Below are 14,074 nucleotides of genomic sequence, written 5' to 3'. Positions count from 1 at the left end.
GAAGAATGTGCATGCGATAGGCACAAAATGGGTGTTTAAGTGCAAGAGAGATGAGAAAGGGATTATCATAAGAAACAAGGCGAGGCTAGTTGTGAAAGGATTTAATCAACAAGAGGGGATTGATTATAATGAAGTGTTCGCTCCTGTCGCAAGGTTGGAAGCCATTAGATTGTTTTTGGCGTTCGCTGCTTATAAGAAGATGAAGGTATTTCCGTTGGATGTGAAGAGTGCATTTCTGAATGGGAAGGTTGATGAGGTAGTGTATGTTGAGCAACCTCCGGGTTTTCCTGACCCAGACTTTCCTGATCACGTGTACAAGTTGAGCAAGGCATTGTATGGACTACATCAGGCACCTCGTGCCTGGTATTCAACTTTATCAGATTACTTGCTTGAAAATGGGTTTGAAAGAGGGAAAATTGATAGCACGTTGTTCGTTAAGAGAGAAGGAAGCGACTTCCTGCTGGTGCAAGTCTACGTGGATGACATTATCTTTGCTGCATCTAAAGTCTCCATGTGTCAGGAGTTTGAGGACGTCATGAAGAAAAGGTTTGAAATGAGTGCTATGGATGAACTAACTTTCTTTTTAGGATTGCAGGTTGATCAGAAGAAGGATGGGATGTTCATTCATCAGACCAAGTATGTCCATGATGTGCTCAAACGCTTCAAGATGGAGGACAGCACTCCATTCGACACTCTAATCTGCGTCAATCACAAATTGGGTGCTGAGTCAGACGGTGATGCAGATGTGGACCCAACACAGTATCGGGCTATTATAGGTTCTTTAATGTACTTAACTGCTTCTAGGCCTGATATAATGTTTGCTGTTTGTCTTTGTGCTCGTTTTCAGGCAAACCCAAAGGAATCTCACATGAAGGGTGTGAAGAGGATCTTGGTGGCAGATTGGTGTCGTGGCAATGCAAGAAGCAGACTTCAGTCGCAATTTCAACCTGTGAAGCAGAATACATGGCAGCATCCAACTGCTGCTCCCAGGTTCTATGGATTCAACAACAATTGCGCGACTATGGTCTGAATTTCTTACTTACACCTATTTGCATTGATAACACAGCTGCTATCTCAGTAACTAACAATCCCGTGAAGCATAGTAAAACTAAACATACTGACATACGTCATCATTTTATACGGGATTGTGCTGAGAAGAAACTGATTGTGCTTGAAAAGGTGGATACGCTTGATAATTTCGCTGATTTATATACTAAAGCGTTTGACAAAACGAGATTTCAAAACCTTATTGAGTTGAATGGGATGATCAATCCCGAGTAACCATGCTTTTCAAGTTATATTTAAAAAAAAAAAAACTATCGCTTAAAATATGTCGGTTACCTCAGTTTGAAGGACTTGTCTTCGGATAAGTTTCGGTCCTCATTTTCTACTTGTAGAATTTGAGGATAGCCATTAACCAAAGGACTGAAAGTGACCGGGGCGGTTTATGATGAGTTTTCAGTCTTTCGCTTAAAATTAGTCGATCATATTAATTAGTTAGAAGGACACATACTAGTATGTGGTCAGTCCAGCTGATCCATTGGATCTTCAGGATAGCCGTTTACCTGAAGACTTTGTTTTGGTCGGGGCGATTAATGTTAAAAAAAATTTTTAAAAAGGGAAATGAAATTATTTTTCAAGTCTACTACTTCGTAAGAAGTTCGTTAGCTATGTTTAACAGAAAATTGATCCAACCTTGGAAAATGATAGATATACTGATTCTGTGTGCTTAACTAGTGAAGTTATTAGGCTTAAAAGGCTTTAGGACAGTCATTGTATGTCATGGTAACTTTTTATGGTGCGTAAAAGTAGATGTGATACAAACTAAATCTACTTGATTTTACGTGGAAACTCCTTACGAGTTTTGCATGTCTTCATATATATCTTTCCGAATGATAGGCAGAAAAGCGATTACCCAGTCATACACGAACCCGTAAGTGTTCTGATTCCCGTGAAGATAGCGTTTCAAGAAACTGCAGTGATCCAGATTCGGGACTTGCTGTTGGTTACTACTCTGAAGTCTATGTACATGTTTATCATAAAAAAAAAAAAAAAAAAAAAAAAAAAAAAAAAAAAAACTTATGAGTTATTGAAACATTCTAGAGTTCAACATATCAAGACTTCTTAATCATGGAGTAAGGAAGAGAACGGGAAGGAGATGAAGAGTAATTACAAACTTAATCAGACACTAAGGGTCGAGGTCAATTCGGGGTGACTTGGGGAAAGCCAAATACGCCATGAGAATAGATATGAGGCATCATAATCTCTGAGTTGTTGCCCACTTAAATTTTGAGGCTTAATTGAACCTAACTCGTATCACAGAAACGATGAAAACCATCTTAAGTATATTACCTGCTTACACCCTGTCTCTATATGTCATAATACAGCTAAACACGAATCTATGTGACAGTCACGTAATTAGTATGATTCCTGTTCGGATCTTTTCTAAAACGTGGTAGTCCCTATCGAGACTGAAATTTGATCCCTTATACTTTAATTGTTAAAGTTTTCTTTTTATGTAGTTGTTTGATTTTATAACTGGTTACTTGGACTTGATCGTGTTATTTAATTCTTAAAGGGAAGTTTTAAAAGTTAATTGCAAAATGTTCAAATTATAAGGGTTGATTTTGTAAATATATGCGATGTTGTTAAACAGGCGAACTTGTGAATAACTTCGCCTAGGCGAACTTGTGAAACACCAGATTTTCGATGTTTGAATCGATCTCACTGTCGCCGATTCAGATTCAGATTTTCGATGTTTGAATCGATCTTTGCTGCACAGGTTCGGGAAGTGCGTGTTACTAGAGCAGCTACAACGGTGGCTGACTCAGATCTTGATGACGTTATGGTTGAGGCGAGGAGGATGTTGGTGACTAGAGAGAGGACGTTAGGGAAGAGAAAGAGAACGGTGGATGATAGTGAATCAGAAGAAGAGGAAGAAGATATCCACAAGTTAATTAGACGTTCAAGACGGGAGAGGACAGGTGCAGGTATGGGAGCTGGAGAGACTTCAAGGGTTGTACGTTTCGCTCCATCCGCACTGTCAGGTATGTCGATTATTCCTACGTCTGTACAGGTTACAAGCGCCGCGGATGTTCCCGTGGTGGCTACATCAGCTGTCGGCATCCCATCCATCACACTACAGACGATGACTCCGGAGATTGTGTCGTTACCACCTCCAACGCTTACTCCTTCAGAGGTGGTGGCACAATTTGTAGAGTCTACCGTTGTTGCAACTGCGGGGTTGTCGGTCACGATACCACCTGCGGTTACGTCCACAACTGCTTCTGATGTCCCGGTTACATTCGAGATCCCTCCTCAGTATACTCAAGATACATCTAACATGAGGTTTGATTTCGATGCAACCCTCTCAGACTCGGAGAGAATAGCTGCACTTGAACGGGTCGTGGCAGAGCAATCAAGGATAAACTTTATCCAGACCCAGGCTATTCAGCGCCTTGTGGCAGAGAATCAATTACAGTCGTCCCTCCTGGTTGAACATGGGAGAATTATAGATGCTATGAAGGAGTTCTTGGCATCTCAGGGGGAGACAGGTTGTAGAGGCGACGAGTTAAGGACGAAGAAGCGTTTTGATAGAGACGATGATCCCAATGCACCGAAAGGTGCAGGTGGTGAGTTGCCAAGAACTACTCAAGCTCTTGGGACTTCCACAGCTCAGGGGGAGTCTGCGGGTGCAGTTGGTGGTGATGAGGTGGTGATGGTTGATGATGATGATGATGTGATCGATGCGTTGAAAGAATTGGATGATGATGTACTAGAGGATGATGTGATGTTTGATGATGATGTGCTGCCTATTGAGGAGATTGAGAAGATTGGAGCACAGATTGTGATTGAAGATGAGATTGAAGAAGGTGAAATAATTGAAGAAAATGTTGAACATGAGATCCCAGATGTTGAGAAAGCCGATATGGGTACTGAGATGGAAAATGATGAGACTGAGTGGGAGGAGCAGCCTAGGTGGAAGGAAGGCTGTGCTCATTGGTTTATTAAAACTAAGAAGCCTGCTGTTCCAACCATGTTCAAGAAGAGTTATAATATCAAAGGCTATGCTGAGTCGAAGAAAGGAATTATTTGTTGGCTATATGATGAACAGATAAAGTTGTTTATGGTGAAACGTTTTGATGGGATTCAGTATTTTAAAAGAACGTTGAGATCTCTCAATACATTGCCGGAATGTGAGATGAAGGATTTGGCTAGATTGGGGCTGATCAATAGAAGCGACGATAACATGGCAAGGGTTATTGGGAAGATCGTGTGGAAAGAAAGCATAAAAGAGAAGAAGTTTGAGTTATTAAAGCCACAGAAGGGAAAGCTAGTGGAAGATAAAGAAAGGGGGATGAGAGCAGATGGCAAGCCATGGATGGTAATGAAGTATAAACCGATTCGATGCATTAAGGAGGTTCCAATGAAGATTATGCCTCAAGATGTGTTGAAGAATCTTAAATGGTGGTATGTTGATTGCCAGACTACTGAAGCCGTGATGGAAGACGAAGACGAACAAGAAGTGCTGAGGGTGTATGATCCGATGCATCTTGTTAACTTATCGAAAGCTGATCTGCAAGTGTTGAATGAAAATAAGATATTCTATATTCCTGCTTGGAAAGACGAAGCGAGGAAGTATCAGCGAGTAGTCACGGTATGTGTTAGAGAAGGAGTTCATGCGTGAAGATTACAAGACAAGTGCTTAAAGATCAAGATATGAAGCTACTGCCAAGGGGGAGTCTGTTGGTGCATAAATGTCAGTAGTTCATAGTCTAGTGTCTGTAATCGAGTCTGTAATGTTATTTATGTTTTTGTTTAAGCTAAGTTGTTAACAAGTTCGCCTAGGCGAACTTGTTGAACAAGCGAAGTTATGGACAACTTCGCCTGAACATATCAGGCGAAGTTGTCGTGTATTTATATATAGGTTACGGATTGTTTTGGGTTAATCGTGAAGTTAGTCGTTTGAGTTAATCGAGAGTCTGTATCAGTGATTCATATCACGTGAGTTCGGTTATTAATATATAACGTGTTTCGGTTTGTTCGTGTGTGTTTGTTTGATTTGCTTTCTACGCTCGTAACGATCTACGAAGGGATTCCGCACCTGAGTAGACCGGGATATCTCGTGTGATCCGTCAAGGGAACCTACAACTAAGTGTACTTCACAAAGGAAGGTTTAAAGCTAACACCTACCTATCCTGTAATACTCAATTGTCAAGGTTAGATTGTATACTTTGTGTGTTTTGATCAATCTTCATTCATGTTGGGGATTGTTGGAAAATTTGATAATGTGAATGGAATTTATTAAATTATTAATATCAAATTCTTCATGTCACTTGTTTGATTTATGAGAATTTATATTATTATTAAAATCTTCATACGGTGAAAAGCTCTTGAGTAGAGCTCTTTATGAACTTAATTAGTTTTTATTAGACTTGATGTCTATAATTAAGAGAGATTATTCATCATCCATAACTCTTATACATAGTAGGCTATGTGCCTCATTTTTGATAATGCTAGAAAAAATATAAGCTTGAAAATACAAGGAAAAATGTATGTATATATGAAGAGTTCTTGGTGATGAAGAAAGTCTTTAAGACCCATATGTTGAAAACTTATAGAGATGAGTTTCTCTATTCGATTAATCTACCTTTTCATTCTTATATTTTTCCACAAGTCCTAACACTATAATTTACCTGATGTAACCTTGGGCGCGTGGATATCTCCGGCAGTACAAACTGCTTCGGCTGTTGTACCCTGGGAGACAGACGCGTTGTCTTATGTAGAGGCGCGAAATCTGTTTTAAGGGAAGCGCGTTGAACACGTGCCTCAGCCTCAACCATCGACTTTTGTTTTGTTCATTCTTGCATCCAAAGATACTACTAGAAGCCGCCGTTGTGGTAAAAATTGGAATAATTATTTTTAAGTTCTTGTTAGTAAGATTATAAGAAGATGTTGCTGAATAACAACTTGAAGACTTTATCATTTGAAGTTCTTGAGTTGAATCATTTAACATATTTGTTATGTTTTTCATTGTTTATTTTTATTTTGTATTACGATATTTGTACTACTTATCTTCTCATGTTAATAACGAGAGTATCGTTATTATTTGTATTCATTTTAATATAAAAAGTGACCCATATTCCTACATTTAGTTTTCATGTTTAGTTCTGGTGCCATAGAACCTAACCGACAATGGCCGAATTTCGCGTCGAATAGTCGCCGCAATTTCTGGGTTTTACCAACGCCTTTTTCTTTTCTTTTTTTTATTTAAAGATGATATTTTACAAATTTATTTTTTGGTTTAGTTACGGTACTATAGCGAACCTAGCCATTATTGATGGAATTCGCGTTAGTATCGGTTAGGTTCAACGGTACCGGAACTAAACCCGAAAAATAAATTCATAAAATTAATATATTTAAAAAATAGCACTAGAAATTGGTAAAACCAGTTGTTGCAACAACTATTCGACGCGAATTCAAGCTTTATTAGTTAGGTTGATTACAGCACCTAAGCTAAACTCAAAAAACAAATTCCGTAAAATAAATATATATTTTTTTAGAAAAAGACAAGAAAATATATTAACTTTGAAAAATCAAATAAGAGAAGAAATAAAATAATAAAACAAGATTTAGAAAAAATAAGTAAAAGTTGAATGATAAAAAAATATTAAAAAAAAGCTATCGGATTAATCAGATGAAAATATATAAGAAGTATGAAATAGAAATAGATAATGGATTAACTAATAAAAGAAATAAAAATACATTAATATTTTGATTTAAAAGTAAAAATTGAAAAATAGGTGGGTAACACTAGTTTGGTAAATAGTTTTGAATGAACACCAAAATGATAAATAACTAGGTTAGAGCCTGTGTTCTAAACAAGTGAAAAATAAAATAAAAATAAAAATATATTGTATGTAATATGTAAATTCAATAATAATTTTTATTTATGGCCTTTTCTATTAAGTTTTTGATATATTATGCACTATAATTTTTAAGTTGAAAACCAATCTTGATGTTTGATTTATTTAAAATAAAGCATTCATACTAATATTGTTATATTAAATATTGTGTGTATGAAAATGAGTTATAAAAAAATGTTATCACGAATTTAAAAACTAAATTTACAAAAACTAAGGTTTTGTTATAAAAGAAAATAAATAAAAATTATATTATATTTTAAAATAAAGAAAGAAACGATGAACAATCTTAAATAGTTGTGCTAAATAGATATGAGAAGACATGTGATATTGTGAATTATAGAAATGCTAACAATTAAATATAATTTTGATTTTATACTTGAAGAGAAATAATATTTATATATGTTAAATCAAAAAATCAAACGCAATTACTATTTTAATGGAGTTGGTAAGCACGTTTGGTTTGAAACCCATATCACACAATAATTTATTTTCAAAATTTTACAAATCCTTATGAGTTATGGGTTATAATTAAATTTTCCCACCAACACTAATTTAGGGAAAACTCCTTAAAATCCTATATTATGATATAAGTTTGTTTTACAATTTTCAATGTAGTTTTAACGGTATTCGTTTTTCAAAAATTTTGTTACGTCCAATGTGTCACGTAACTAATGAATTGAATCATCTTTTCCTGACTAAACTTAAACCTAGATATTAATCCACCTATTTTATAAAATTTATTATTGGCCAGGCTATTGAAAAATTCTTTAAAGGAAAAAAAAAAAAAAAAAAAAACCATCAATTGTGGTTAAACAAATGTCAGATGATAGGAAACTGTGAAATAATAAGCGGCTGTTTGGTAGTTTTCTAATTATCTAATGATTCCATAATATGCTATCTCTGAATCAAACAATATTAAACGCGTTTGGTTAACCAGGATGACACCTCTCCAAATGAATCAGTCAGTAAAACTCATACTCACTAAGTTTCAAAATGACGGCCTCCTTCCATCAATCACCACCACATCGACGTACCAGCAGTTACTGTTTTAGAGTGATTCAGCAGTACCACTTATCGATGCGGAATCAGCAGAAATAACCCCTAAGTTTTTTTAAATTATTGAATTAGATAAATAGGAATTTCAAAGTGAATGATTATGGGGCAATGGTCCATCTTTTTGTTTGTTGGTTGGAGAAATTGTCAGTCAAATTTGATTGTTATGACGTCGGTCAAATTCCGGCATGGATGCTAGTGATCGGAGTTCCCAAGCAACTTAACTCAATTGCAACAAATTACAAAATTCAACACTTGATGACTTAACCAACACTGACGATCAAACAGATTACTACAGCTTCCTCCTCATATCTCAAACGACCAAAATTCAACAACAGCTTGTCAATCGCTACACCTAATAGTCTAATACCGTCCAGTGAAAGAGATGATTTGGCGTGATTGAAGGTACACCAATACCACACTCGCTTGTCATCATTACACTTCTCCAATTCATTACAATTTACAGCTCATCATTCAAAAAGTCACCCTACCAAACAAGAAGCCACAACTTTGGAATATTATTTGTGTTCGAATTGCGACAAGATAAAGGAAAATGATTGCTCTGCATTGAAGAATCCAAAGAAACCCACCCAAGTTTACTGTACACGCGGCTGCTGACGTGGAAATATCAGCAGACGGGTACAGATGGAAGAAGTATGGGCCGAAAATGGTGAAGGGAAGCCCTCACCCAAGGTGCATGCATGTTACATTATTATGAGAATTTTAGTATGAATTGTAGTCCAGTAAATAATTCAAATTGAATTTTAGTATTCATATGTGTTTTTACATTATTCCGAAAATTTATACAAGTGCACGTCTGCTGGACGTACGGTTAGGAAACATATTGAGAAAGTTGTTGATGGTTCATCGGAAGTAACCATAAGTCCTTAACATACAAAGGAGTGCATGATCACGATATGCCCGTAGGGCCCACCTGCCACTCTTAGTATTACCAGTGCTTCCAGAAACATTATACAATACAAGAGAAGGGAACACTTGTCCATCCAAGTTTCCAACAATGAAGCAGTTAGGACAAATGATTCTGCTCGTGCCCGATCCCTATTGAGTGTCGGGTTTGAATCAAACATTGTTGAGAGGTCGTGTTTAGGGAAGATGTAATCTGATGCTTGAGATGGTTGAGTTAATTCTTAGATTGACCGGATTCTGTTGCATGTGAGGTTTATGGTATATTGGATGATTGTGATATAGTGTATAGCTAGAATCTAGAACTTGAGTTGTATAACCACTACATAGTTGAATTATTGGGATGTATGTTAATCAGTTCTTGAAGCTTAAACCAAAACGGTTTATGAAAGTTTCTCATCTAGGCATCTAGCAAGCTCCACAAGTTCGCTTTTAGGCACGAAAGCGTAAATCCGTAAATCAAAACCCTCCTCTCAAGCATACAAAGCAGGTGTGTTTATATTAAATTATGAAAGAGAGAGAAAACCCATGTTTGTAACGAAACTTCACAAGGTTATTCTAAGATTCAGATCTCACGCTACGCCTTTGTAAGCATCCCCAATTCCTCTTCGTTCTCTTGTATCTTTGCTCTATAAAGTGGCATACTCTTAAAAAGTGTGTATTATAGCCTTTGGCCTTGAATAGTGTATTTTGGTCTTTAACCTCGAAACCCTTTTTAATATATTCCTTGATTTCTCTAGCATGATTGAAAATTCGCGTTCTAGCAATTTTGTGAATTTTGTGTTTCAATTATACTGTTTAGGAAATTCACTTTCCTTTTTATACTATTATGTGGTAGATTTTCAACACGATAATAAAAACACAGTTAAACATAACCACAAACACGTTTAGTATAATATTTTTTAAATGCGACTTATGGCATCCAAAAACTAGTAACTGAACAATATAATAAAGATAATAGGAAATATAATAGGTTCTACAAGTTTGATAGCACCAAAACCTGAATTAAGTATAAATTTTAAGCACTTGCCAAAAGAATGACATGTTTTGATTGTTTAACTTTTTTCAGGAATCAATCCAAGAAACTAAAATTTTAAAACCTTTTTAGGAACTGAATTCTATTCAAGAAATTGAAAATTTGAACTAGATACTGTAGTGAACAATGATATTGCAGCAAGCAATGAATGCACTAGAGGCAATAAAGTCTAGAAACACTTTTAACATTGACGGACCAACGAAAACAGTATACGCAACTATATGAAAGCATTCATTATGTCTTAACAAGATTGTAAGAACACGTCACAGGATCCGGAAGTTACATCTGCGAAAACAAGTATATGAATCAGTTAACTGGTCAAATGAGTCAAAACTAACCCAATGTTTATTAGATATTCCTATTAATAAAAATACTTTATTGTTTTAAGATATGTTGCATACCCTAGCAAGCCACGGCCTCGCCATGTTCTAGGTGTGACAGCAAGATTAATCAAAGCCCCTTGCCTCATAACTACCATAGGAACAGGAAGCCCTTGATTCATTTGTGCTTCGGATGCAAGCTTTGGTAGCAAATTATCACCATATTCAACTTTCCCAAATTTCACGATTTGATCTCCAAGTTGTAAACCATCTTCTGCTGCTGGTGATTCCTCACTTATTTCATCCACCATTGCAAATGGCCTGCTCACATTCACATCCATCACACTCATTGATGAACTTATACCCACCATACCTTGGCTATTGGAGCCTGAAACATCACCTTGTAACAATGAAACTGTAATCCAATTTAAGCACGAGCAAGTGGCTCGGCTCGGCTCATTTACACTACTATGTTTAAAGATGCTAACCTGAGTCCAAAGTGGTTGAAGATTTAGAAGGAAGCTTTTGTGAATGGAGAAGTTCAATATTTTGGCTTATTTTCTCTGTGATATCCTTGTGGTCATTCCTCAGTGCTGTATTGAAGTTCAATTGAAGTAAGAGTGCAGCAGTTAATATAAATTAGGAATCAATGATAAGTTTTTGAAAGTGGAATTAGATAAGGGAAACTCAAAAGCACGTGAAATAGGTTTGGCATAAGTGAAAGAAGAATTGTTTTGAGTTCTACATAAGTAGCATAACCGAGTCAAATAATCATAAAGCTTAAAAAAGTAAACTAAGATTAGTGTATTTCAGTGATAAGGATGCTCATCAAACCTGCAAGTCTATGTCGGTCAGCTCGAACGACAGGAATGTCAATGTCAGACCTCGGAAACCCCTGCAGAAAACAAACTTTTCAGAAATGTCGATTCAAGTCAATTTCTGAACTCCCAAATGTATTCTATAAAATATGGTTAGGATCATAAAGAGGTGTCCCGGTATGGAGGTAACATTTTAGTTTGATATTAAAAGGTTATAAGACATAAGATCTCATTTAACATGGAAAGTAGAATTAAAAATACAGAGTTTAGTTCTACTGCAATATAAAGAGGTTGGTAGGTACAAATAAGTCAATCGACCTTAAACTGATCAAGATTCTATGATTTTGAACAAACAGAAGAAACTGACTGATACCCACTGATATGATCATAAATATTATTTATGTTTAATATATTAATTAAGTTAATCTTTTATTTAGTTTCCTTATTGTATTATAATTAGGTTTCCTTATTGTTTATCTTTTCCTATTTTTATGTCTTTGTTTTCCTACATATTGTAATCTTGTTTGAGAAAAAAGAACAAGAAAAATAATCAGAAAATTGTTCCAAAAAGTTCTTGTTCTCTCTTCTTGTTCGTGGAGCCTAACCCACTCTACGGGTCTTATCAATTTGGTGATTTCATCAACCGTCCTCATGCCTCCTTCGCCACGTGAGATCTAACTGAAAGACGCAAATTACCCGGATGGAGACGCAACCACAAGATGCGAGTGGCACTAGCCGTGGCGAGCGGTCGAGACCGCCCTGCTTGAGGTAGTCAGGCTTGAATGGCGACCACCATGGAAAACGTTTTCTGTTCTTGAGGACAAGAATGTTTTGAAGGGGCGAGAAATTGATATGATCATAAATATTATTTAAGTTTATCTTTTATTTAGTTTCCTTACTGTATTATAATTAGGTTTCCTTATTGTTAATCCTTTCCTATTTTTATGTCTTTGTTTTCCTATTTATTGTAATCTCGTTTGAGAAATAAGAATAAAAAAAATAATCAGAAAATTGTCTCAAGTTCGGTTTCTCTTCTTCTCTTTTGTTCTTGGAGCCTAACCTACTCTACGGGTCTATTGGGAAATTAACCATCGGATCGGTCTCTATCACCCACAGACACAATGAATGTCCATGTCTAACTAAGTTTGTAAAGATCTATGAACCTAATCATAGTAACAAAAGCTTCGCATTCACTCCAAGACAAAGCAGTGATAATCTACCTCAACATACTAGCTATTATAATAATACCACAGTATCACCAAAAGCTTTTCTGGTAGAGCATCATGGTATTAGCACTAAAAGAGCGCGAGGTGCACTGTAATTAGCTATGCGGGGCATGTTGTAAATACAAGATCCTTAAGTAAGGAATCAAAAGCAGAAAATTGGTCAAATAAGCAAGATTCGTACAAGCAAGTCATTAACAGTGACAGTAAGAAAGAAACTAAACGTACGTCATAATATGATAGGGTATGTAACAGGCTGTTTTCTATATTTCAGAATAAAACAACCAAGAGAGTGCGAACTAATTACCAAAAGATCACGGCACCCCACTAAAACACAAATATTCATGGCAAAACACATATCAGCAAACAATTTAGGCCTGTAAACAAACCGAACGCTCAGTGAAATGTTCGTGAACCGTTTCGGTGAGAAGTTCGTTCGCTTAATAGACGAACGAACATGAACAAAAGGTTTGTGTTTATTTAACTAAATGAACGAACATAAACACATGTTTTGTTCGCTCATTTATATTCATTTATTCATGTTCATTTCTGTTCATTTTTGGATGAAACTTTGGATGAATCATCTACTTAATGCTTTATATTTGTTCGCTTGTGCTCATTAAAGTGTGTTCTTTTACGTTCGTTCATATATGTTCGTTCATCATTGTTCAATTACCTTCATTTATGCTCATTTATGTTGGTGAACTGTTCGTTTAAATTTTAAATAAACGAACACGAACATGTTAATTTTTTAAACGAAAAAGCATGAACACAAATATTTGTCCCCTTAAAGTTGAATAAACAAACACGAACATCGTGCTTGTTTATCTGCAAATCAATCAGATATATGCACAAACTTCAAACAATGAGAGAGAGTTATAATATAAGAAGAAGGAGAAGAAGAAGAAATTGCCTGGGAGTCGACGAGATTGCCGGAGTGTCCGGGGCCGCCGGGCTGAGAAAGACGGTCGATGATGGCGTTCATCTCCACCTCTAGAGCCGTCCTTTTCTCCATCAATTTCTTTACCTCCGACTTCAAATCTGCAGCCACCATTTGCAATTTTCCTTTCCTTTGTTAGGGTTAGGGATTTTAAACAAAAATGTCTGACAGATAGATAACTTGATCAGCACACAACAATATCAAATCAATACAAGCTCGTTTTGACAGCGGTTCGGAAGTTATAAATAAACCCCTTGTACTATTGCCATTACCCACTTTTCACCTCGTAGTTTTGTTATACCAAACCTATAATTGTAACCAAAATAAAAGTATTGGGGTATCACTAGAATATAAATATATTCGATGATTAACGAATAACGATGTGTTTCTACGTTTCACTAAACTATGGAGGGGCTTTTAAAGCCCCTCTACGGTGCCACATTATCGTCACGAGAGGCTTTAAAGCTTCTGCACTATGTTGTCTCGCTATGGCTCGAAGCCTCTTTACCTCGACATTATACACACACACACAAAAGGTTAGAACCCGTATGATACACGGGCTAGTAAAAAATAATATTAAACAAACATTTCAAGTCACAAGTTATTTTATCATTTGAAAATTATGATACATAATGAGATAATAAGACCATCCATAGTGGTGGCCTTATTGTGGCGTTTTGGGCTAAAACACTAGGAGCAACCCCCCCCCCCCCCCCAGGCAGCATTTTGGGTGCAAAGTTATGTACATAACTCTCTAATAATGTTGGCCTTTTGTGAGAGGGAGGGGAGAGAGAGAAAGAGCGGTAATGATTGCATGAGAGTTATAGTTTTTTT

The 14,074-nt window shown here is 36.3% G+C and overlaps 1 protein-coding gene across 1 annotated transcript; it reads right to left on the bottom strand.

Annotated features, from left to right (window-relative positions):
* Nucleotides 1-10,028: 10,028 nt before the first annotated feature.
* Nucleotides 10,029-13,354, bottom strand: LOC143542147 (uncharacterized). Its single transcript, XM_077034809.1, has 6 exons — nucleotides 13,214-13,354; nucleotides 13,108-13,128; nucleotides 11,094-11,154; nucleotides 10,748-10,852; nucleotides 10,341-10,647; nucleotides 10,029-10,224 (listed from the first exon to the last, which is right to left on the bottom strand). The coding sequence occupies exons 1-6, from the start codon at nucleotides 13,352-13,354 to the stop codon at nucleotides 10,203-10,205; spliced, it is 657 nt and encodes a 218-aa protein (XP_076890924.1). The 3' UTR covers nucleotides 10,029-10,202.
* Nucleotides 13,355-14,074: the final 720 nt, after the last annotated feature.

This window comes from Bidens hawaiensis, unplaced genomic scaffold (assembly GCF_021521415.1).
Source record: "Bidens hawaiensis isolate Kalapana, Puna unplaced genomic scaffold, B.hawaiensis_p1.1 tig00012785_1, whole genome shotgun sequence".
Lineage (NCBI taxonomy): Eukaryota > Viridiplantae > Streptophyta > Magnoliopsida > Asterales > Asteraceae > Bidens > Bidens hawaiensis.
Note: the sequence above shows the minus strand (reverse complement) of the source record. Positions and strands in the feature narration are given on the sequence as shown.

Bases quoted from the DNA above. Each gene is read 5' to 3' on its own strand.
- LOC143542147 (XM_077034809.1), bottom strand. From the start codon at position 13,354: ATGGTGGCTGCAGATTTGAAGTCGGAGGTAAAGAAATTGATGGAGAAA. The intron at 10,853-11,093 runs GTTTGATGAGCA...ACTTCAATACAG, and splicing joins TGACCGACATAGACTTGCAG to CACTGAGGAATGACCACAAG. The intron at 10,225-10,340 runs GTATGCAACATA...TTGTTTTCGCAG, and splicing joins CGAGGCCGTGGCTTGCTAGG to ATGTAACTTCCGGATCCTGT.